Raw genomic sequence first — 24,172 nt, forward strand, 5'->3', positions numbered from 1 at the left:
CTCCCCGGTCCCGCCCCCGCCCTGCCTCCCCGCCCGCCCCGTCGCCGCCGCCGCCGGGGCCTCGGCGCCCCCCGCGCCGGGGATGCGGCGCACGGCGGGCTGCCGGCTGCTGGCAGGAGCCGGGGGCAGGCGGGCGGGGAGGTGGGCTCCCGCCGCCGCCGCCGCGGCTGACGTTAGGCTGGGATGCGGAGCGGCGCGGCCGGCGGAGCGGCGGGGCCCGGCGGGAGGGCGCGGGGAGCCGCCGGGCAGTAGGCGGGGGGCGGGCGCGGAGCCTCCGGAGCTGTCCGGGGTGCTGAAGACGCCGGAGCTGTCCGGGGTGCTGAAGACGCCGCGGCCGCCGGAGCTCTTCGGGGCGCTGAAGGACCCGGCATCAGCGAAGCTGTCCAGGGTGCTGAAGGGTCCGGAACATCAGGGGTTGACCAGGGTCCTGAAGAATCCTGGTCCGCCGGTGCTGTCCAGGGTTCTGAAGCCTCCGAAGTATCGCCGAGCCGCCGAGCCCCACCAATGCCTCGGACAGGAGCGCTCCGGGGCTCGGCGGCGGCTCCCAGCAGCATGGCCCGGGTTGGGTACCTCCGGGCGGCCGTCTCGGGATTTTATCTGTGGGAAGCCGCCGTGCTGCTCAGGTGAGTCGTTTTCTTTGGGGAAACAAATCCTCCATGCTCGGCTACCTTCAGCAGCCAGACTGTGGGGACAGAAACTACGTGCGTGTGGTCCATGCTTTGCGAATGACTTCATGACATTGCATTGCCTCCAATTTGCTTTTGCATTTGGCACGCTGAAGGCTGTACCTTTCCTTCACCTCTTCCCAATTAGTGTTTGCCTATTTCATCTGTGAATTTTATCACTGGTTTCAGTAGGAAATGCAACACTAAAGATCTTGAAAATTCTTCAGGTGCAAAGTGTCTATATGTAAAAGTTACAGAAGATAATCTGAATTGGGAATATATAGGCTTATTTATTACTATCAGTTCTTCCCAGTAAAAGGAAAATCAGGGATTGCATTAGGTCAGAAAAGTCTTATACAGCAACAGAAAAAATGATAGCTGAGTGAACAGAGGATATGGTCTACAGTATTTCTCTCAAGAGGGAAAGTGTTTGCTGTACCACTGGCAGTCTAAGATTTGTATTATGAAAGATAGCAACATTTCTATAAATTATGACCTGAATAGAGGACTGAGGTTCATACAGCTTTTTCCACTTTCTGCCCAGCACACTTTCTTTAGCTAATATTATGATATCAATGCCAGCATTCTTTTAGTACAGAGCTCTAGGACTGTGGTGATAGCAGTCTAAAATGAACTGGAATCCTCTGTTTAAAGGTGAAAGAAAAACTTAAAAAGAAAAATCAGACATGTAAAGGAGCAGACTTCAATGTCATCATGCATTCAGTGCTGATGCAGTTAACCATGCTTGTTGTCAACAAACATTCTAGCTTTGTACCACAATAAAAAGACTATGGCATATAACATGAAAATGCCAGATTATTTTAAGGATCATATTGTTATTTGACAAAGATAAAAAAGGAAACTTAAATTTGAAAAGTGGTTCTCCAGAGAGAGTTTGGGGATTATATACGTAAGGGATTTATAACCACAAAGTTAAAACAGTAGCGCGTAGTGCCCCACAATGATGGCATGCTTCTCAGCTGCTCACAGGTTCATAGCAAATCTTTCCTTTCTGAAGTTAGTTTAATGACCTGTTTTATATCAATGTATGTAATGCAAATAGTTTATAACGTGATTTTATTGTAATTGTGCCCAAAGAAAGAGTTTTAAGAAACCGGGTTACTTGGTATGAGAATAATTGACACTGGGAGGAAGGAGTAAATGTATGTAAATACAGTTTAAATTTTGCAGTTACATTGAGTATTTAATGTTCAGAGCAGATGAGCAAACCCCATTGTAGTGTAGGCAATACAAGCATTAGTGTGCTATTATTAAGCTGTTCCAACGTCCTTATAGAACTTATTTTTTCCTCTGTATATTATTTAAATGCCATCCTACTGTTGAATGATTCATGCTTTATATTAATGATATAAAACCACATGTTATATTCCAAGGGGGTAAAAAAAGTGAAAAAGTCACTTTGGGACAGCATCCATGTATTTTTCATCACATAATTTTGGACTAATATTTAATTGTGTCAAAATGTATACAGGCACCTTATTTTGCATAAATTCAAATTATTCTGTTCAATGTCATAGTAACTGTTGTATTGCATGCTCTCACAATGTCATTTCATCACAATGAACATGGTTATTCTGCACAAGGACTACATGGTATGAGAAAGACTTCAGAAAAATGCTCAGAATCTATGCATATATTTGATATAAATCTCAATATTAGAGAATGCTGGTGACTTTAGGTCTAGCAATAATACCTGAGATACCTGAGTCAGTTCGAGACACACAGGAGTCCTCTCCATGCTTTGAAGTGTGCATGTGGGTGGAATACACACATGCACACATAGATAGATATATATATAAAGGTTAAAATATTAAAACCTGAAGAATTCCCAAGCTTCCTGAAGCCATTAATTCTAGCTCTTTTCTAACTTAAGCCTTGTGAAATTATTTACATTAGAGCAAAGGGAACAGGTAACTGTAGGACACTGCTTCCACTCTGTGAGACACACAAGCTCCAGCCTTAGCACCTATAGAACACCCTCAGTGAGAAGACGGATGTGCTACGAATTTCTAGGAACAACCAAACCTTAAGTGTTTCACCTGCTCAAACGCTATGGAAAAAAAATGTATCTTCTCTTACTTTGTGTGACACTAAAACTTTTCTGCTCTTTGTTACCAAGCACTCAGGGCTGTGTGAGAAGACTGAAGGAACCTACCAGGAAGAACCTTCAGTTCTTGTCCAACAGCCCTGAGGCTGCTTAAAGTGATTGTTTAAATTATGTGCCTGTGTAGATAGACATTTACTTTTCTTTTCAGTAGAGGTCAAATGAAAACAAAGAGGATTTTTTTCAGTATAAAGTTACAGGCCTGCTACTTTAATGAGCAAAGTCTCGGGATTGGCATGCTTCAAAAGAACAAACTGCACCGATTCTTTTTTTTTTTTTTAAATAATAATTTTTCATTCCACGTCTAAAGGCTCTTCAAATTGCAATGACTGAAACAAGATGTATAGTGGTCTTAGCAAGATCTAATAATTAATTTGATTTCCAAAAGACATTGTAGAGAGAATAAAACACTGTTAACAGTCTTTCATAGTATTGTGCATGTTTGTACTACTATGTCTTAGATTAATAACATACTTATTGGTAATATATTAGTATATTTTTGATGTGGAAAACAAGGATTTAAGCACATAACACTCTATTATATGTTCAGTGATATGAGGACTTAGAGAAATGCTGTAATTAGACACAAAATAAAAAAATATTATTTATTAATGACTTCCTGGCCAAGCCCCAGTGTGATATTAGGAAGAGGGTAGAGATGTAAAAATGAGGATAAAAGCTAGGGAAAATAATTAAGCCTAAAAATAACTGTAATTCACTACCAAAGAAGGAAAACAAACACTTCTAAGATATGGTTTGAAGTTATAATAATCTCTAAGACTGAATATTTCTCTGTTTTCATTAAAGTAATGGCATTAGCAAAAATTCCTCTGGAATTGCCTGGATTCCAAGAGGTCATGCTGAGAGCAAGATCGTATTTGTAGAGTCAACTTGAAGATCATATTTGTGGATCAAACAGTTTTATGACAGCTCTTGGACTTGCAAGGGCACCAGCACAGCTCTATTAGAACTACACTTGCAGGGACTTGCCAGGGAGCCTGCTTTCTCCTGAAAGAGTATACTACAGGTGTTAGATGTAGAGCTGTGTGTGGGCAAAGCACAGGATGAAAAGGTATGTGGCACTGTGGAAATGCAAAATAGATTCTCCCTGTATGATATTTCTTTAGATATCCATATAAGCACAGACCAAGAATCATGCTATGATTGGGTTATCGCCTCTTTCCTCATTCTATTCACTGCCCCATTGGCCTTGTATTAAAGGAAACAGCATCACAGAGACAGCTAATTGCACTTAGAGACCAGGTTCTTGTGGAAAAAACACCTCAGTGCAACCTAACTCGGGGGCATGTCTGAGCTCACAGTTAACTGGTTCTGAAATTATTCTTGCATTGCATTGCAAATTGATTTCAGATTAATAGCTTTAAGAAGCAGAAGTCAATATCCTTTAAGCCAGCATTAGTTCCTCCAAATAATGAAAGAGAAAAAAAACAACAGCTAAAAAATAATAGAACAAACATATCATCACAAACATCTTTGAAAATAAAGATTTTTCAGGTGTTCTATGAGATTTTAGTAGCTTATTAATATGTTAAGAATTCTACCTGCAATACTATTCAAGAAATGAAGGTGCCTGTTAAAATTAGGATGTGAGTAAAACAGTATGTGAAAGAAAATATAGTAATCCAAGATGAGAGCACTGAGCCACGGTACCTTTCCTTGGCAGCCCAGACTCAATTTGAAAAGATGGTTTCTGTGGAATAAATCCATTGACAGACTCCCCAGATCCTAATGAAAAAAGGATTTGACACATCTCAGGGAGCAGCAAGGGAAAGGAAGGTGAGTTGGGAGTCCAGACTCACAGCAAGGCAGGCAGGAGCAGGGCCTTACCAACAAAAGTTTGCAGTCCCACAGGACCTATGCAGGAGCAGAGCAGATCCAGCCCAAACGACAGTTCAGATTGAGATGGGAAAGTTGGTAGTGATCAGGCAGGACCAAGGGCAAGCCAAAAAGTCAGGTCAGCAGATCAGGCTCGGGAGCAGACTGAGGAAGGTCCAAGGCTGGGTGAAGATGCACTTGCACAGTAGCTCACACAGAGATCAAGAGCACTCCTAAGGAAGGAAAAAAAAAAAAGAAAAAAAAAGAAAGAAAAAAACAGCTCCTGAGAGAAGGGGGATGAACCCCTGCTGAGGTTTCTACAGCTTTTTATCGAACAGCTCTGCTTCATAGCTGGGCTGCTGCGTTATCAGCGCTGGCACGGAGCCCGGCCAGCCAAACCCCTGGGATGAAGGAAATGTGCTCAGGGTGCTCATAAACTGTCAGGAGGAGAGCATCAGGGTTCCCTTGCAGGGTGTACCCGTAGGCAGAGTTCCAAAACTCAGACAAAAAGGAAGTGGAGGTTTTTGGAGGACCAAGAATACGTAATTCAAATTCTCTCATATTTCAACTATACCAGTGAAAACACTGAAATCCCTTTGAACCAAATATGAGTTTTCTCACGAGTACAAACTTGATCAGAACTTCTAATGTCCATTCTTTATTTGTATAAAAAAACAGTTATTTTTGCAACTACCATTTTTATAATTTTGATAATTTCCATAGATTTTCAACTTTATAACACTATAAACTGTAAGAAAATTAAATAACAAAGAAATCTCAATTAAAACCAGGGATCTTTCCATTTTTGCTGTGCTAGTGACATTATTTTTACTTTTCAACCTCTCCTAATCCGTTCCTAGCCAACTGATGCTAACAACAACCTAAAGCAAGTAATATTGTGAGATAAGTGCTGTGCTTCTGTGTGATGAAAAATGTAATAGCTCCGCTATCATATTAGTCTTGTCCAGCTATCCTAGGAATCACGACAATTAGAGAAAATGAAAATTTTTATAAGATTAGAGCTTCTTATTTTAACTGATTTAGAATACAAGCTTCAAATGACCTTACTGAGCATTATGTAATAATACCTATAGGGAACGGTTCACGCAAATCAGCTTTTCTCAAGTAATGAACAACGAAGAGCCCTTCTGTGTGGTGTTGCAGCTCCTCCTTTTTATTGCTTTTCCTACTGAACTTCATGATGTTTATTGGAAGAATCAGTGAAAGGAGGTAGGGACTAAAAAGAAGGAGTTTTATTTTCTCTGACATATAGGCATTGTGAACAGGTGGAGGAAAAAGCACCTTTTTGCAGATATCAGCTACCAGCAGAAAGGGAACATCTCCGAGAGCAGGAAAAGACACTGTGTGTAACGAGAATGCAGGGCCCAAAGCAGGAGGATGAGAAGAGCATCAGGAGGCAGAGCAGACCGCACAGTAAAGTCAAGAGAAAGAGAAAAGACATTGAGAACCTTTGAGGCTGCACTTTTTTCTAGCACAGACTATAATCCATTATTTTTGATGGCTTCTGAAGCAGTAGGACCCTTCCTGACTGATGTCTTTAGACGCTGTGTCAATACAAATGCTAAGTAGTCAGAGTAAAAAGAAAGAATGAAGTAAAAAAGTACAAAAATAGCAGGTGGTTATAAAAGTATAAAGGAATGCATTTTGTTATTAGTCCTCCATTCAGCTAATTAATTGCTCCAACATTATCCACCAGCAAACAGGGTAATAATACTCGGTCCACGTTCCAGTGGACTTTCTACATAATGAACATTTCCTATATAATTTTCCTGTACCACGTACCACCCTGTTATTCCTCCAGCCCTACCACAGGTGTACAAAATGAGCTGGGCCAGGGGGAGACTCAGGGCTATTTCCAGGTGGGAACTTCCCTAAGGAAGATCAGTCCTCTTCAATACTGTTATTACTGAAGGTTCTGTTTAGTGACATGAAACATTAGTGAAATGCAGTTTCCGAGGGAAAGAGTTTGAGATGACAGAAAACGTAGAAAAGTTCACGATGACTCTGGCCTGAGATAATCATGTGGTCACCGATGGGGCTGGTGAAATAGTGGAGCTGCACAAGTCACGGGGCTGCTGCCGAACACAAATCCACGGCTACAGGAAAAAGCAAGGCAGCAGATTATCCTGAGACTCTTTCAGCGAAGCAATAAAGTGAGTAGAAAGCAAACACAAGAGTAGTAAATTATCTCAGACTCTGAGGGTGAGTTGATGGCTGCTAACCTGTATATGATTCTTACAGCTAAAACTAATTTTGGAAGGGTATCGTAAGCAAAATCACTACAGCTATGAGATTTAAAAAAGCAAACTAGGTTTTTTCCTCTTCCTGATTAAAATTCAAGCTGCGGTTTTAGCTACATAACCTACTGTCTTCACATTTTTCCCTTTGTTGCATTCCATCTTTGATATAAAAAAAAAAATAATATTGGCATACGGTACCCATCTCACCATTGCCCAAGGCTTGCCATACTATGTACAATTTGCATAAGACTCCACTATATCTAGAACTTATCTCCAGTTTCTTATAAAATAATTTTTTCTCCCTTTCAGAATGTTGAAAGGTAAAATATGAGCCTAATGTAATCCTAAACAACACCTCTGAGGATACACATGTACCAGAATATATTATTTCCATTATGCCTTTCTATAAAATTGGATGTTTACAAATTTGTATAATTTTTACCAGCAATTAACTTTAAATAACTTTAATTTCACAACTAGCAACTCAGCAGAAACGTCTAGTAAATACAGTTTTACCAGCATGGTTCTTCAGAAGTTTTTTAAAAATTATTATTGCTTTACATCTTAGTGGTGACTGCAGAGCTTAGGGACTCTTTTGTGAAAAGTTGGTTTATAACGTTCTGGGATACAGTAGGACTTGGTTATTAAAACGATCTTGAGTTTTTGTCCTGCTAAGGCTTTGAATTTCATAGAGTTTTCAAAACCGCATCATTGTTTGCTGGCTGTAGTGATGCACAGGAGTGCCCGTGCTAAGACACATTCATCTGCAGGGACCAACCAAACCTCCAGTTTTGTGAGCAACGTATCTGCTGGCTAAGGGTGCCCTACTAGAAAAATAAAATAAATGTCACAAACTGGTAAGTTGCTGGCAAAAGTAGGGTAAAACTTTTCATTTCTTGAAGGGAAAAATAAAAATTTGGAAATCAATCCTGACTAAATCACTGCCTTCACACAGCTAAATTAAGACTAACTAGAGTCTTCTAAGGTAAATATTAATTCTGTGCCTAAGCATCTATATGACGCCTCCATGAAGGTACCCACATCTGAGCGATCCAGGTCAGATCCATTACCTCTGACTCAACAGTATTAGAACTAAAATCGAAGTGTCCAGATTCCAGCATCACATCTGGACTACATCCCATAAAAATATTTTTTTTTTTTTGAAACCCATAGCAGGCTTTTTCATTGCTTTATTCTATCAGAAAGAATGTTTTATGCAAATATTCATTTATTTTTGGGGAAGAAAGAAAGCAGCAGATTTTTGTTTGCAAGATTTATCAGAGTTTACTTTAACTCGTAATTTGCAAGAGTTAAAGTAAAATAAACTATCTTCTGTTTTCCTTCAGTCCATGCACACAAGAAAGACAGGAACACATTTGGTCATGGGCTTTCCTTCCCCCAGTGTATTTCCATTTCTTTAAATGAGGCTTATAAAACTCAGGCGATAATTAAAAGGGTGCTGGATACGTGGGATAAGCAAGACTAGTACAACAAAGACAAAGCATGTATCTGAGGACAAGTTTAAACACCGCTTTCTGTGTGTGAAAGAGAATGCATGCATGTGTAGTGGACCAGGATAATTTTGGTGGAAACATGAAAGGCTAGCAGCCCTTTTTTTTAACCTTCACGTTATTTTCTCTGACTTATTCAGTAAGGAATATGCTTCAGTGCATGCATTAGGAATACTGGGTTCTGACATTATATGGCATGAATCCTGCCACTCTCATCATCACCCTGAAGCTCAACCCTGTTGTTCCTTGAAGAAAGTCTTATTCTGAATTATTATAGTGTTGATTCTGTGTGTAGAATTGATAAAAAGGAAAAAAATTACCTAATCCATGTGCCTCATGTGAATTAACACAGCTGGTTGAACATCATCTGTCTCACAGAATATTCCAAAGCTCTGAAAAGATTTTATTGCTTTTTCAATGCATAAAAGGAAGTTTAAGGTGCAGAAAGCAGCAAAAAGTCTCTGTCAGCTCTGCAGGGGAAATCTTCCGAGAATTTTTTTTAAATTAGAACCTAAGACCCCACCTTCAGTTCCCATCAACATCAAAAAAGTCATTGTGGCTGACAGAATAGAAAGGACACTGGACAATATTCCACCCAGGCCTGCCAGCATTTCATTAAAATAACATTAACACAGATATGTTTCTCTAAAACTCTATTTCAAGAAATCAGTATTTTTCCAACTAGAAATATTTTGTCTTAATTGAAAATTCTTAATCAATAGTAATAACACAGCATCTACACTATAATTAGCTGACTAATCAAAATAAACAATCTCATTAGAAGTGTTTTGGGAAAGCACTTTATATAGCACTGGGCTCTATTTACTGATAAGTTTTGACTTCTAAGGGTCGCAGTCTTGCTTGTTGAAGTACTTCATTTTCAGGTGAGTGACTTTTCAGGCTATATTCAGCTTTTCTCTAACCGAACTTCTATCTTATCGAAGTTATTTTGGACAAAAAGGTCTCATCTTCTAGCCAGCCATCTGACATGCTCACTGAAGATACAGGACAAGGCTGCTGTACTGATAGAAGCAGAGCTTCCCTAAGGCAAACGGAATAGTGTGTAATTGAATTGTGCTTCAGTCTTCCCAAACCCCGGGGTTTTAATTCAAAAATCAAATTTTTATCTAGTTTTGATAAAGCCCAACCATTTCATTCTATTATAAGATTATCTGTGAAGATTTTTATGAATAGTAAAAGAATTGTTTGAGAAGAAACATATCAACGAACCCCAGTTTTCAGTTTCAATTATAGTTTTCAACTCATAAAAGTGGATTTTTAAAGCAAAACAAGGCAAAGCAGGAACAGAAGACTTGTAACATTCTAAATGATCATTAATTATGATTACGATAAATACCTTTTTTCTACAGATGCACTGTTCAGTGGGCACTGCTCCCATTTATAGTGAGAGTACAGCAACATGGTGGATGCAAAGTAAGCTGATGGGGCAATGCCACAACAACAGTAAATCTAGGCAGTGAATTAGAACTAGAAAACCCAGTAACACACAGCTCTACAACTTAAAGGACTTTTTGGGATGCATTCAAAATACAGGATCAACCAAGCAGCTATAATCTGTAGAATTCTGTTTTCAGTACTCACAGCTTGCTCCTAGATTTGGGAAGAGTTTGCCTTGGGAAACAGTCGTTTGCAGGTTTTAGCCAGGCTAAAGTCTCAGTCTCATTTTAATTAATTCTCCTTTCAGTCTAGTGTTGCCTCATTGACATGAGTTGAATTACTATTCATTATGGTGGTGAAAGACACTAGTCAGTTCCTGTACAAGTTCAATTGGGTAGAGGAATTGTTCATTTATCACAAAAATTAATGTAATTGTTCAGCTCTGACATGCTTTTACAGGAGGATATCTGGTGTTATAAAAGATAATATTCTGAAATAATTTCACTTGGTCATTTTGCAATCTATCCATTACTCCAATAACTTTTCTCCATCATTCAGTTAATATGCAAATTAGTCTTTGTAGTGAGATAGTAATGCAAGTTCAGACCGCTATATATAAGTGATTTACAGTTTCTATTTTCAAATATATTCCATTAATTTTAGCCAAGAATTATCTGTCTGGGGGGAAAAAAAAAAAAAAGAAAGAAAAAAACCCAAACAAACAAACCGAGAGAGTTAACTGAAATTTGGGAAGATATTACTATCTTTAATTCAAAGTTAAAGTTGTCAAAAACTTACCCCATGCAGTAGGTCTTTGGAATAGTGAGAGACTTGTCAGAATTTGAATATTTGAAAAATTCTCTGTGCCTTGTATAGCTGTTTGCATCAGCTTTTTCCCCCCAAATGTAGGTTGTATAAATTTAGAAACAGCAAGAAACTAAAACCTTAGTTTAGGACATTTATAAAAATAAGGTATACAACAGGTACAAAAGACTGCTAAGGAAGCAGGTGCTTCTGGGAAAACAATGAACAAATACTCAGATTAGATTCATAATTCATAAAACGTCTTAAGAAAATTCACATGCTGCACGGCTGGAATCGGCCACAATAAATTTGTCTTAAACAAGAAAGCAAAATTAGAGGGACAAGCTGTAGTTTACTGAAGCCATATCTTAATTAAGCTAGAAAGCCATGCCCATAGGATTATGAAGAATGCTGACAAATTCGTTTTCTTCCTTTACCCTAAGAGATATTTTCTTTTCCATCGGGGAGGCAGTAAAGCATTGTGCTTATATATATGTATCCAGTTGCAAACAAAACCAAGTACATGCAAATTTAGCCTCACCTAGAATATAAAGCCCTGTGACCTGTAGAATGGTGATCAGGTCAGGGTGTCACAATCAGAAGACTTAAAACCTTATTATTCTCTATTTTTTTCTGGAACATTCCTCCGTCAAAAAGGTAGTTTTTTCAGGTTTATGTTCACTCTTGGAATAACGTGTGCAAATTCTGTACACTATAAACTGATCTTGTTAGTCCTTTATCTACTTTAATTAATAGATCAGATAATTAGGGACACTCCCTTTACAAAAAAAAAAAAAAAAGCTATGCTTCCAACCTCTTCAAACAGAATGTTCACTTTTGCCACTAATCCTACCAAATGCATTTTAGGAAGGGAACTATTTTGCACAGAAGAGGGTTCAAAGACTGTCTTCATACTGCAAAATCTTGCTGCCACAGTTTTCAAAATGCAATTACCAAGGCACTCTCAGGTGATCTGACACCGTCAATTCGAGGACCATTTCATTTTTGCAGCCCTTGTTAATTACATGGTTACACTGAATAATTTTTGTTTTAAAATGGATGAATGTAAATTACAGTTACAGAATCAAGGGAAGTAGTTATAAGATTAATTCACCTAACCATTATTGGTGACCCACTGAATAAGTACCAATTCAGATTAATTGTCTGCTGCTGTTTGTGAGATGCAACCAAGTGCATATTGGCTGGCTGCAGTTTTTGCTTTCCTTATGAGTGTGTAATTAATTTCCTTGAGCTTCTCTGCAAAGCTTTTTAATGTAAAGTGCATTAAAAACATTCAAACATCAGCTGGAGAGAAAGGACCACAAACACAAGATCCAATTGCTCCAGGGGTTTGTCCACACTGGCTGTCTGAGAGAATAAGTAATGAAATGAAAGAGCTATTGGACCATCATAATGCATGCAAAGCATCGTATAACAGCTCTGTATTATGCTTTGTAAGATGAAATATAAAACTTCTACCTCTCCAAATGGCTAAGATGGAATGTGTCTGAGATGAAAGAAATAATTTATGATCAGGTAAGAAAAAACATCAAACCAAATATGACAGTAACTTGGTGTTAATGTAAGATTTTCAAGGTAAAATACATAGGTAGTCTAACTATGGAAGGAAGAATATGAACATACGATCTAATTCCAAGGTAATTTATACCAATTGTATTCAAAAGTAAGGTAGTGAGACTCTGGAGATTAATCTCAGAATAACCTGGATAAATTAGGGGACTGATGTAACTTGGAAACTTCTGTCTGGGAAGTCTCCAGGAGAAGGCATCATTGCAGCACACCATACTCTCTATCTCTGTCCTCCACCTGTCACAGCAACAAACTGGGAAGAGTCAGCAGGTGGTGTAAGATGTAATGTCTTCCCTCACCTTTTATCTATATTATCCTTATCAAGCACTTCTTCAGGGCTACCTTTCTTATACAAATGTTGGCAGTACCCTATTACTTTTCTTCAATATTTTCAAATAAACAGGTATTCTTTTAAGGCTGAAACAACACACTGAAAGTGATTTTTCAGAACCCACCTTGAAGATGAAAAGTTTAAAAGAGAGAGGAGAAATCAGTGAAAAACAGTACTTTCTGGAGCACAGGAATGGTACAAAAGTCTCAAAGGCAGGATGACTGAAATTACTTTTGAAAATATACCTTTCAAAATAAAGCATATATAAAGCACTTCCATTTGTAAAGTTCCTTTCCTTTATTTGTGCTTTGGCAAAAATGTGCAGAAGTTTGGGGCAGATAGAAAAGAGACAGCTTACGAGTAAGAACACAGTGGTTTTTCAAAAGAACATGGGAAAGCAATCTGATTTTTGTAGCTTTATATGTTTTAGCGAAGGAAACATTTGTGGAGATTGTGAAATTCCCTTTGAAGAGTTTTTCCTCAATCATTTTCTTCTGGAGGAAGGAGAGAGAGTGAGGTTTTTCTCTCACAAACACGGCTACTTTAAATAGACATTTCAGGAGCACAGATTCATGACCCATGCTTTCTCTTGCTGCTAAGTTGCCAGCTGCTAGATGAGATCTCCCATTTAAACTCTGTAGATGTTGGTGCTCTGGCTGCATATCTATGTTATCTAGAAATTTTTTTCACGTTCAGTAATAGTAATTATTTTTAAGACATAAAAGAATCAATAACAATGCAACATATCCTCAGTAGAGGGGTTAGAAAAGAACTGAGTCCCACCACCTGCAATCACAGTCATACATGTCTCGGCATCCTAATACCCAGCTCTCTCCTCCCTCTACAAAAAGTGCTAAACTATTCCTGAACCGAAGTGCTTCACTGGTTGAAAGCCTTTTCATTTATGATGTAAATTTACCCCTGGCTTCTTCATATCCATTTTCTTTCATGACAATGTTATCATTTAGCTTAAAATTCTTTCCTCTTTGCAGGTGTATGTCACAGATAGGACATCAGCTCATCTTTTCCGAAAAGTGGTCAACCTCTGATTTTTAAACTGCATGTAGTTTATGGGCAGCTCAAGCACAGTTTCCATTCTGGAGCTTAATTCCATACTGTGCAGGGAGCTGATGCTCATACAACTGCTGGGCAAGTCAAATATCCCACTGTGAAGGGAACTGAGCAAAATGGGCCAATGCTACATGTGTAAAATGGAACACAGATTACAGGTTCCAGTACAGGCAAGCCTGGAAGCCAGCCCAAGCATAGAGGGACCCTGAGAAGACACCTTTTTCCACTTTGAACTAGCCCCATTGCTTCCCGTCCTTAACCTCTTCAAGTCTGTAACGTGTCTTTTGGCAATCTGAAGATTAGTCTGGTGAGGAGCGGCTGAGGGAGCTGGAGGTGTTCAGCCTGGAGAAGAGGAGGCTGAGGGGACACCTTCTCGCTCTCTACAGCTCCCTGAAAGGAGGGGGTAGCCAGGGGGGGTCGGGCTCTTCTCCCAAGGAACAGGCCATGGGACAAGAGGAAACGGCCTCAAGTTGCACCAGGGGAGGTTTAGGATGGATATTAGGAAAAATTTCTTCATGGAAAGGGCTGTCAAGCATTGGAAGAGGCTGCCCAGGGCAGTGGTGGAGTCGCCATCCCTGGAGGGATTTAAAAGCCAGGTAGACATAGTGCTCAGAGATATGGTTTAGTGATGGGTTTTGTCAGTTAGGTTCATGGTTGGACTTGATGATCTGAAAGGTCCCTTCCAACCAAAGCAATTCTATGGTTCTGTGATTTCTGGAGGAGATTTGTACTGTATACTCTGAATTTAGCCTGCTTTTCTCTGCATCACAGGACATTCCTTTTCACCAAGCTACCCATATATGAAACACAACGCGTTATGTTTTGCTAAACTCTGTCTTCCAGAAAGCTGTACTGTCTTGACTGGTACAGTTTGATCTTCTGTTAAGTTACCTTTATTATTAAGCCTGTGTGACAAATTCCCACTTAAATTTGTCTCTCTCATTGATTTTTCTTCTGCCTTTCTTCTTCAGATAAACGTCCAGCTTTTTCTGCCCCTTTGAGGTATTTATACACTTCAATTGTGTTATTTTTCAATCTTCTTTTTGATAAACTAAACATATTGAGCTCTTAAAGCCTCTTACTGTAAAAAAATTGCCCTAACTCTCAGTTTATTGGCTTTGTTCAGTACCTTTACTAATGCTTTAATGTCCTTTTAAAATTTGGACATAGAACTTGATGCAATGGCCCAGAACTGGTCTCCTTAATATCATGTAAAATAACAAGTGACCTTCATCCTCTTACTCACTCTTTCTCTCTTTCCCCACCAACGGGTAACACAGTGGTGCGGCGAGAACTTCATTGCAACAGTGCCGAGTCCTTCACCATGAATTCTGAACCCTTCTTCAGACTCACTGCTTTCTCAAACTCACCTACATTCCCAACTCGTATATCTCTTAATGTTTTTCCTCCGACTGTTTTAAACTGTTCTACTTCAATGGACTGAACTTCAGAAATGGGTTATTTTCTTGCCCTCATCGATATTTTTACTTCTACCGATTATTTGAAACTCTTAGTTTTAAACCACCGATGCTTGTGTATATTCTTTCCAGACCACAGTAGTAATGCTGAACACCACTCTTACTACAACTCCCTGCAGTAGCTTTTTGTCTAGAATTTAAGATAGAGAAACCACATCTTGGCTGTGGCAGGCGGCCGCTTGCTCTCTAATATTTATATCCCACTGTAAGTGTCCTCAGCTGGACCTGCCAGTTTCTGACTTAACTATGACTTTTGGTAGGTCATGCACTGTCACAGACCTGTGATTCAGGATGTTTTCCTACCTCAGTCCATGAAATTCCAACTTGACAGTCTTCAAGACACGATGCAAAGCTCATCTCTCCTCTGATTTTAGATGAACACTGATTTAACAGACAGAATAGACCAGAGACAGGTTCATGCCTGGTTTTATGTAACAGCTTATTTGGAACAAAATTTCTTACCCTAACTTTTGATGGTGTAAATTCAGTCAGTCACAAATGATTTTTCAAATACATTGTTTGACATTTTCCATTTTTTCCTTTATTTTTGTCTGCTAGTTTAGTTAAAAAATTTCTTCTTAATGGTTTGGAAAGACTTAATTTATATTGTAAAGATGCTAAGGACACATTCAGAAAAGTGAAATAAAGTACTGCTCTAGGTCTGAAATTTGAAGATAGTTTAAATCCTTATAAGTGTTAGTAATATTTGCCAATAGCTCACAGGATCAACACAGAATCATTACCAGGGCTAGTATTCTTGTTGGTAACTCTTCCTGGTAAAATATGAATAGACTAGAAGACTGGGAGGTTATAATAAATGTATTTTTTTATATATATGATTTTTTATACATTTTTATATAGAAATAAAGTTCTTCAGCAATGGGAAGCCTTCAATGCCTCTGCCTGCGAACAAAAATGTACAGCTTTCCTTCTCGGTAATTTAAAGTCACATAATTTTCTGCTAACCACAAGACTATTGTAGCTCACTTCTGAACGCACCACAGTATAAAAGTTTTGCCAAGGTTAAATTCTTGTAATTCTACCAGTTAGAAAATGCATGCACGTATTATTCAAAAATGTGAATAATTACTTCTAAATAATTACTTCTAATAATTACTTCGGTTACTTCTAAACAAAGGCATATTTAAGCACTTCTGAAATAGTGAATTGGCATTAACAGGACAGTGGGTAAATAAAAGAGATTCACATCCTTCCGCAATAGGCTTTTGACTAGAAGTCAGCACAAACAGAAAAAGCTCTTTATCTTTTTTGAAACTACAAAAGTCACAAATTGCTTTAGTTGCACCGTATATCACAATATTACTCACCATTCTATTGAAATATGTATTTACTGACTGTGTTGTTTTTCCAACATGTTGGCCAGCACTGGAGTTAGAGTTCCACACCAATAAAGACCTATTCTCCAGGCCCACGTGGCCGATAGCAGACTCTGCTCTCTTGGCATGTGCTGAGCACACTTTAGAATGTCAGTGGGAGTTCTGCATACATGTGGAGAGGAGGCTATAGGAGATGACATTTGCCATGTGCCTCTGAGATGAAAATTTTGCCCTAAGACAGTTCCTTCAGTAAGTTGTGGGGGTTTTTTTACTACCGCAGCAGTCACTTTTGTTTTAACAGAAAGCAAACCTCTAAGTCGATGTTAAAGAATAACATTTGCCAAGAGATTGTTTGATATGTTGTATTCTGCTTAAAGATTAACATAAAACATTGGCTGAACAAAACCTGGTAGTAGTAATACTATTCTTTGAAAGATCCTCACTACTTTTGTTCTGATCTAGACTTGTGTTACGCCGCACCCACTTAAACAGACCAATCTTAGAGTAGGCTCCAAATTATGACATTCCACATGCACAGCTATTTGTGTAGCTGACATTATTTAACTCTGTGATAATGGGCCTGGGTGTCAACGAAACAGAATTTGCATATAAAATGACATATATAAAAAGAACTTAATGTTTCCATTTCTTTGCTACTACTATTTTTGAAACATAAACTGGCTTGAAAGGCAACCTTATTTTCCTGTTCAAGAATAAACAAGAATGAACTAAGTGATTCACTGTGTAAAATTAAATTTTCCCTAACAAAATTTCTAACAAAATGTTTTGTTCTGTTTTTTCCTGCGTTTGTTTTTCCTTGCTGTTAGCTTGGTAGCCACAAAGGAAACAGACAGCGCAAGATCTCGCAGCATGCCAATGTCGCCATCTGATTTCCTGGATAAGCTAATGGGGAGGATGTCAGGCTACGATGCAAGGATCAGACCAAATTTCAAAGGTAATTTCAAACCTAAACTTTTGGTATTTCAGTATTTATTCTCACACAAATAGAGTTTCTGGAACAAATATGAAAATGAAGAAGTACACTCACTGAACAGCTATGATGGTCCATTTCAGTAGCAATATGCTCTATTCCTGTCACTGTCACAGCTGCTAAAATGCGGACCTTTGGAAAATTTAACTTATCACTAGATTTGAATTGTCTAACACAGTTGTTTGTTTGTGTTTTGTTTTTTTTTTCTTTTCTGAAAATGGATTCAAATTCCCACCTTGGACTACCATAGCCTGAAGCACTCCAGAAAGCAAAATTCTGTGAAAATGAGGCCAAATTCTCATACCTGCCTGATCCTAACCCTAAGGAAGAGTGTTTTAATGATCTGACCATCAGAGTCAAACTCAAGAGAGCCTATCTTAATTACCAAATCTATCACCAAATTAGATCCCTCACTCCTGTGCCCCCATTGTGCTTTGAAGTGGCAAACGGGACCGTCTTCCCTCTTGTTCCTTTCCCTGTTCTCAGTTCTCCACTGAAACTTCAGGTTCTCAAAGCTGGGAATTGTCTCTTTTATGCACTTATCAAAAAGGAGACTCAAACAAGAAAAAGGAGATTCCAAGAAGACTGGAAGTCCGAAGTTTACGAATGCAATGATTATGTCTTCCGAGGGTGTTAGAATCATAGAATCATAGAATTGTTGAGGTTGGAAGGGACCTTTAAGATCATCAAGTCCAACCTTTAACCTACCCTGACAAGAGCCACTTCTAAACCATGTCCCTAAGTGCCCCATCTACCCTTTTTTTAAACACCTCCAGGGATGGTGAATCCACCACCTCCCTGGGCAGCCTATTCCGATGTTTAATAACCCTTTCAGTGAAAAAATGTTTCCTACTATCCAATCTAAACCTCCCCTGACGTAACTTGAACCCGTTCCCTCTCGTCCTATCACTTGTCACCAGGGAGAAGAGGTCAGCCCCCATCTCTCTACAACCTCCTTTCAGGTAGTTGTAGAGGGTGATAAGGTCTCCCCTCAGCCTCCTCTTCTCCAGGCTAAACAACCCCAGCTCCCTCAGTCGTTCTTCATAAGGTTTGTCCTCCAGACCCCTCACCAGCTTTGTAGCCCTTCTCTGGACACGCTCCAACACCTCAATGTCCCTCTTGTAGCGAGGGGCCCAAAACTGAACACAGTACTCGAGGTGGGGCCTCACCAGTGCCGAGTACAGGGGGATGATCACTTCCCTAGTCCGGCTCACCACACTGTTCCTGATACAGGCTAGGATGCTGTTGGCCTTCTTGGCCACCTGGGCACACTGCTGGCTCATATTCAGCCGGCTGTCAACCAACACCCCCAGGTCCTTTTCTGCCGGGCTGCTTTCGAGCCACTCTGCCCCAATCCTGTAGCGCTGCATGGGGTTGTTGTGACCCAAGTGCAGGACCCAGCACTTGGTCTTGTTGAACCTCAAGGTATGGTTAACACAAACCATGTTACTCAGGCTCGGGCATGCTAGAGTATTTAATGAAGGATTATGCAAACTATATTATTATACAAATATACAAACTACTGTACAGACAAATACCACCCATCCTAACATTTACGGTCTGGGAAGTTTAGGTAAATTTGACTATTCTTTTTTTAGAATGCAAAAAGTTCCAATAATATAGTGGAACTATATTTAACTCTATTAAATCAAGTTATTAGACTTTAAAGTCTCCAGAATATAAGTATTTTTTTGAAAGAATAAAACTATTGTGATTAAAAATGACATTATTCTTACTTTGCCTTAGCTGCCTCCTCCTATCGTCTATCCTTCTATCCTCCTATCTCCTATGCCTATCTTGTTGAGTCCAAGAGGTTCTCTTGGGTCTAACATTTCACTATAAGGCGGGTTTTACTCCATGTTTACTACAAAAATTTTCCTTCGAGCAGACAGGCCTTTCTCCTCTAAGTCATCTGTCACTGCCTTTCCATCTTAATTCCTACTCAGCACTAAATTTTATAATTTGTTGACATCTCCAAGTCCCAGAAACTTGAGTGGTTGTGACTCTAAAGCCATTTCTATTTGTTGGTTTTGCCAAAATTTGCCCAGACTGATTCATAAGGACCAAGTAAGTTGTTTGTCAAATTACTTCCCATCAGGAAGCCATAAACAGTTGGTGCTGCATATATAAACTTATTACCCAGGATTTACTGCGGCTTGAAAGGCTTTGCTTTTAATAAGTTCGCAGTGCTGCTATTCCTCAGAAAATGATAAACATGCACTGGAAACTCAAACGCACCACTAAAGATTTACAACAGTGATCAATATCCCTTATGACCGTACAGAATAAGTCCCTTGGACTTTCCTTGCCAGAACTACTTTGATGAATATGCCAGCGCCTGGCTTCCTGGAGGGTTAATGTATCAAACAGTATTTGCAAAATAATGCAAACCACTCTATTTCTAAAATTACTTCCTTATATGAATGGTAGCTCTTCAATTATTTTTGCTCCTTATCAAAGTTACCTTGAGGTGTTTCTGCAGTACCCTCTTTAGCGTGCAAACTGCAGGTTCAACCTAAGGTAAGGCTGTGCTGGGCAGAAGAAGACCTCAGGCAAAGTGTAAGCACTGCAGTCTTTCTCCTTTCTTCTTTGGGTCTCCTGAAGTCCTACAAAAAAAGTGTTTAAAAATGAGGAGCTTACAACTTAGCGGTTGCGTTGGGGGTTGGATTTTGGAGTTTGTCATGGACACTGTGCAATCAATCTTCTGATGGGGCTCCAGTGAAGAACAGGCAGATGGCTTAGAGATTACAAATTCAATATAGTATTTCTTGAACGTATAATTCAAAAGATTTAGAGCCTTGTTTTGCAACTATTGAAATTTAAGGAGACAAAACCTAATTTGACATTGTTCTTTTTCAAAAAGTGCACATTCTAAATCTTCTAGACAGCTATGCAGTTTGAACAAGTCTGCCCAGAATGATTCAGATCTATCACTAAGAATAAGTATCTCCTTAAGTGACTTTGCCACTTTCTGGCTAGTTTTATTAGTCCTAGAACAATTGCTGGGACTTAATGCCTTTTTGAGTTTTTAATCTGGCAACAGTTTTAAAGAAACAGAATGAGTACTAATAAGAGAACCCAGACCATCATTTTAAATCACTTGTTCTCCCAGTAAAATTCCTATGTAGTCAAGCTTTTTAACTACCATCTTTTAGTCATGATTAATCTTGGTCAATAACACATAATTACATATTTTGTATGAGTGCTCTGCTTTTGGATAAGGAATTCTGCATATCTGTTCTTGTTCAACAGAAATCATAGAGAAGATTCCATGATTCCGTGAAGACCGTTGATACTTATTTAGCTATGGAATACAACAGAAAGTTATGAACTCTTGTAAAGTCTTTATTCCAGTTGCAAAATATTCTTGTTTCCAGTACATCAAACCTATAGCAAGGCGCTTCTCTTACTCAGCTTTTCCACATCCCAGACCAATCTGTTCCTGAATAGATGGGAAATACTTCACTGTCTTTCAAATTTGGACACAATTATGTAAACCATGTGTAAAAATTGCCATGGCCTCAAGATGCCCAGGATTAACCTGATACAGAAGAGGAGTTATATTTTTAAATTACACCACTGATAACAATCTATTAAGGTGGAAATGTGGGGATTTACATAGGAAAGTGTAAAGTGTTCCTTGCCCTGGTGTTGCCGAACAGTATTCATCAATCATTAGTTTAGGAACTTCTAAAGCCAGGACTTTACTGACAAAGTAATTTAGATAAATATTCTGATCACTTTTGGAAGCTGTTTATATTTTTGGCCTTTCCATTTATTTATGGCAATAAAATCTTCGTGTTTTGGAACAGCGAAAAGTATAGTTTTTTCTTTGCTTTGAATTTGGTGACTGTTTTACTGATTTTCTTCCCATGTGACATATTGAGAAATGGAGGAAAAGGACTAATTCTTTTTGATCTTTACAGATTTGTATACTTATATATCACTTCCTACCGTATCCCTTTTCCAATGTGAAGAGTCCTGTTCTACTTAAGCTGGTTTTCTGTGGCAGCACTTCGCAGATTTTGTTTGACTTCTTGATATCTCTTTTCTCCCTAGTATGTCCTTTCAAGGTGGACAGAGGAGAAATTTTAAAGTATTTAAGATGGAAGTCCAAATTTTTATGTATTTCTTTGCATTCTCCTGTCTTTATTGATGACAGAGCATGCTTCCAGAGAACCGTCCTTAATTAATCTAGCCTCTCTTTCCTGCATGGAAACCGTTAGTTTGGAGCCCATCAGTAGGAATGCATAGTAGGGATTATTTGGCATCTGACTGACACTGATTTCCATCAAGCATTTTATTGACTGACAGCTCAGTATTCTGTGATTTTTCTGCACCTCCTTGCTGTCAGTTTTATATACAACCACCTTAAAAAATATTATACCAGAAGCAAAATTATATTGCTATATCTTCTTTTCTAGGTTATTAATATTGAACTACAAAGATTCCACGCAGATCCGTGGGGGAACTCACCAGCAATCACCTCACACTTTGAGAAATGACTATTTATTCCTAACGTCAAATAACTTTCAAGCAAAAGACTTATAAGAGGACTCTATCTCCCTTCATCAAAACTAATACCTTAAAAACCCTTTGAAAAAAGATCATGTTGAAAAGTTTTTGAAAGTCCAAATAAACTATTTGAATTCATTATATATTGAAATTAAAATTAATATTTATTTACGTTAATTAGATTGCCTTTGTCCACACGCTCATCAGATCTTTCAGAAAGCTTCAGTAGATATGAGAGATGTTATTTCATCAAAACTAATATTAATCCATATCTCTTAATCATATTAGTTCTCATCATTTCTACCAGTTTGCCTGGTACGGAGGTAAGGTTTACAGGGATAAAGCTCATTGTCAATGTCATCCGCCATCATACCTAGAGTCTGTTTTGCGTTCTTAATTCAAATTATACTTTCTGGACATGGTACACGTTTCCACTGATAAACATAACTGACACAGGTGATAGCTGACTCACAGTGATTCACATTCCCACAATTTTGCAAAGATTTTTATAACGTCTGGCTTGGTATCACCTCAGCCTGTCAATTTGTTCCTGTTCACTTAGACTGAAATGTCTTCTCCAATCCTCAGACAAATCTTCCATCAGAACGGCTCCAGCATTTGACACAGCCAGCAACTGGAGACAAATGCTGCTACAAAGACTTCATTTAGTTTTCCTGTTCTGACCTTCTTTACTTTCACGGATACTTTTATACCTTAATCATCTTCTCTTGACTTCACCTTCCAGATCTTGGCAGGATTCTATTTTTAACGCCTTGCAGATAGTTATCATTGTTAGCTTTGCTGTCTCTAGTGAGTTTCAGCACTATTTTTCCCCCGTCTTTAATCTATGTTCCACTTGCCCAAGTTCCTGTATTTGAATATGACTTCAAGTTTTAACAGCTTCATTTATGTTTCTTTTTGACCATGTTTTGGGAAGTTTTACTCTCAGCGCAGTATCTTTAAGTAATATCTAAACCCTATGCAAGCTGCTTTTAGCTTCTCCTTTTATACTGTCTTTAACTAGCTGTTGATTATTTTTGTAATGCCGCTTTTGAAATGAAGCATCAGCCCTATAGTGATTTAGGGCTTTTTCTTTATAAAAGCAACTATGTTTGTTGTTACAGCAAACGTACACTTTAAAGCATAATACAATTTTAAACAAGATTTTAAATGATGACAAGTGTTACAACATGGAAGTGTTTGAAAGCAAAGCGGCCTTGCAAACATGTTATCTAACATAGCCAGGAAGTATAATTTTCTCCCTGACAGTTTTTAGTGACTCTGCCTTTGTTGGTGTCCCTGGCTTTTTATTTTTCCCTTGATCCTTTTCAGGAGTCGTCAATGTCAAGCCTTTACTGAATTCTAGGAAGGATTGGATATGCTCAACAGCTCTAAATAATTAACTAATATCAAAGTGGAAATAGTGTCAAAGTGACTGCAGAGTGGTACCTCCTTACCTGAGAATTCCGCTCCATATGTGGAATCTTCTGTATGACAGTGACTGAAGCACCCGTAGTGATGTTTTGTTGCAGTTGCCATACAGTACTTCAAAACAATTATTGCCTTGAGGAAAGCAAGCTGGATGTTCCAAGTTGTCTCCTGTTGGCAGAATGTTTTATGGACATTCTGATTCTTCAAGTTTTTAATATCAAGTTCACTGGTCACATTAAATTTTGCTAGCCATAAGCCGCCAGCAGCGGCAGAGCAGCTCCTTACTTCAGCAACCCTAAAAGAGAAATATCACATAAGGGTTTGTAAGACCAGTCCTCAAATTCCAGATCTAGACCTTTATTATTATCATCAACTGCTTACACCTGCAAAAAGAAATGAGGTTCTCCAATTCTGAACGGGATTATTGATATAAGAATATCAATGATCAGGAGACAGAAAAACCTTGTGATGGAAAAAGTTTGTTTCCCCTGCACACAGACTGAAATTGATAAGAAATAATGGAGAAATAAGCATGCTCCACCATAATGCCGTTTTTACAGAGGCTTTCAGAGAAACAGAGACGATTCATTGTTCTGTTATCGTACTGACTGCTCTGCCGCTACTGATGCTTCACAAATGCAAGATAAGACAGAACAACAGTTGACTGAAGACCCATGGTAACAGAAAATTCAGTTTAAATAGATTCTTAACCATTTTGTGGATTTAAGAGAAATGAGAATAGAATCTAAGTCATTTTTTCTTATCCACATTTGTTGCTGTAAGCAGCAGAGATAAGAGCAGCAATAATATATTTCTGTTACCAGTGAT

At 38.7% G+C, this 24,172-nt stretch overlaps 1 protein-coding gene across 1 annotated transcript in view; it reads left to right on the forward strand.

Annotated features, from left to right (window-relative positions):
* The first annotated feature begins 244 nt into the window (after positions 1–244).
* GLRA3 (glycine receptor alpha 3) overlaps positions 245–24,172 on the forward strand; it is a 90,711-nt gene continuing 66,783 nt past the window's right edge. Inside the window, exons 1-2 of the mRNA XM_074588430.1 lie at positions 245–623; positions 17,235–17,362. Coding sequence (XP_074444531.1) covers positions 505–623; positions 17,235–17,362 — 247 coding nt within the window. The 5' untranslated portion in view covers positions 245–504. The remainder of the gene's footprint in view (positions 624–17,234; positions 17,363–24,172) is intronic.

Source organism: Larus michahellis, chromosome 5, assembly GCF_964199755.1.
Source record: "Larus michahellis chromosome 5, bLarMic1.1, whole genome shotgun sequence".
In the NCBI taxonomy this organism is placed as follows: Eukaryota; Metazoa; Chordata; class Aves; order Charadriiformes; family Laridae; genus Larus; species Larus michahellis.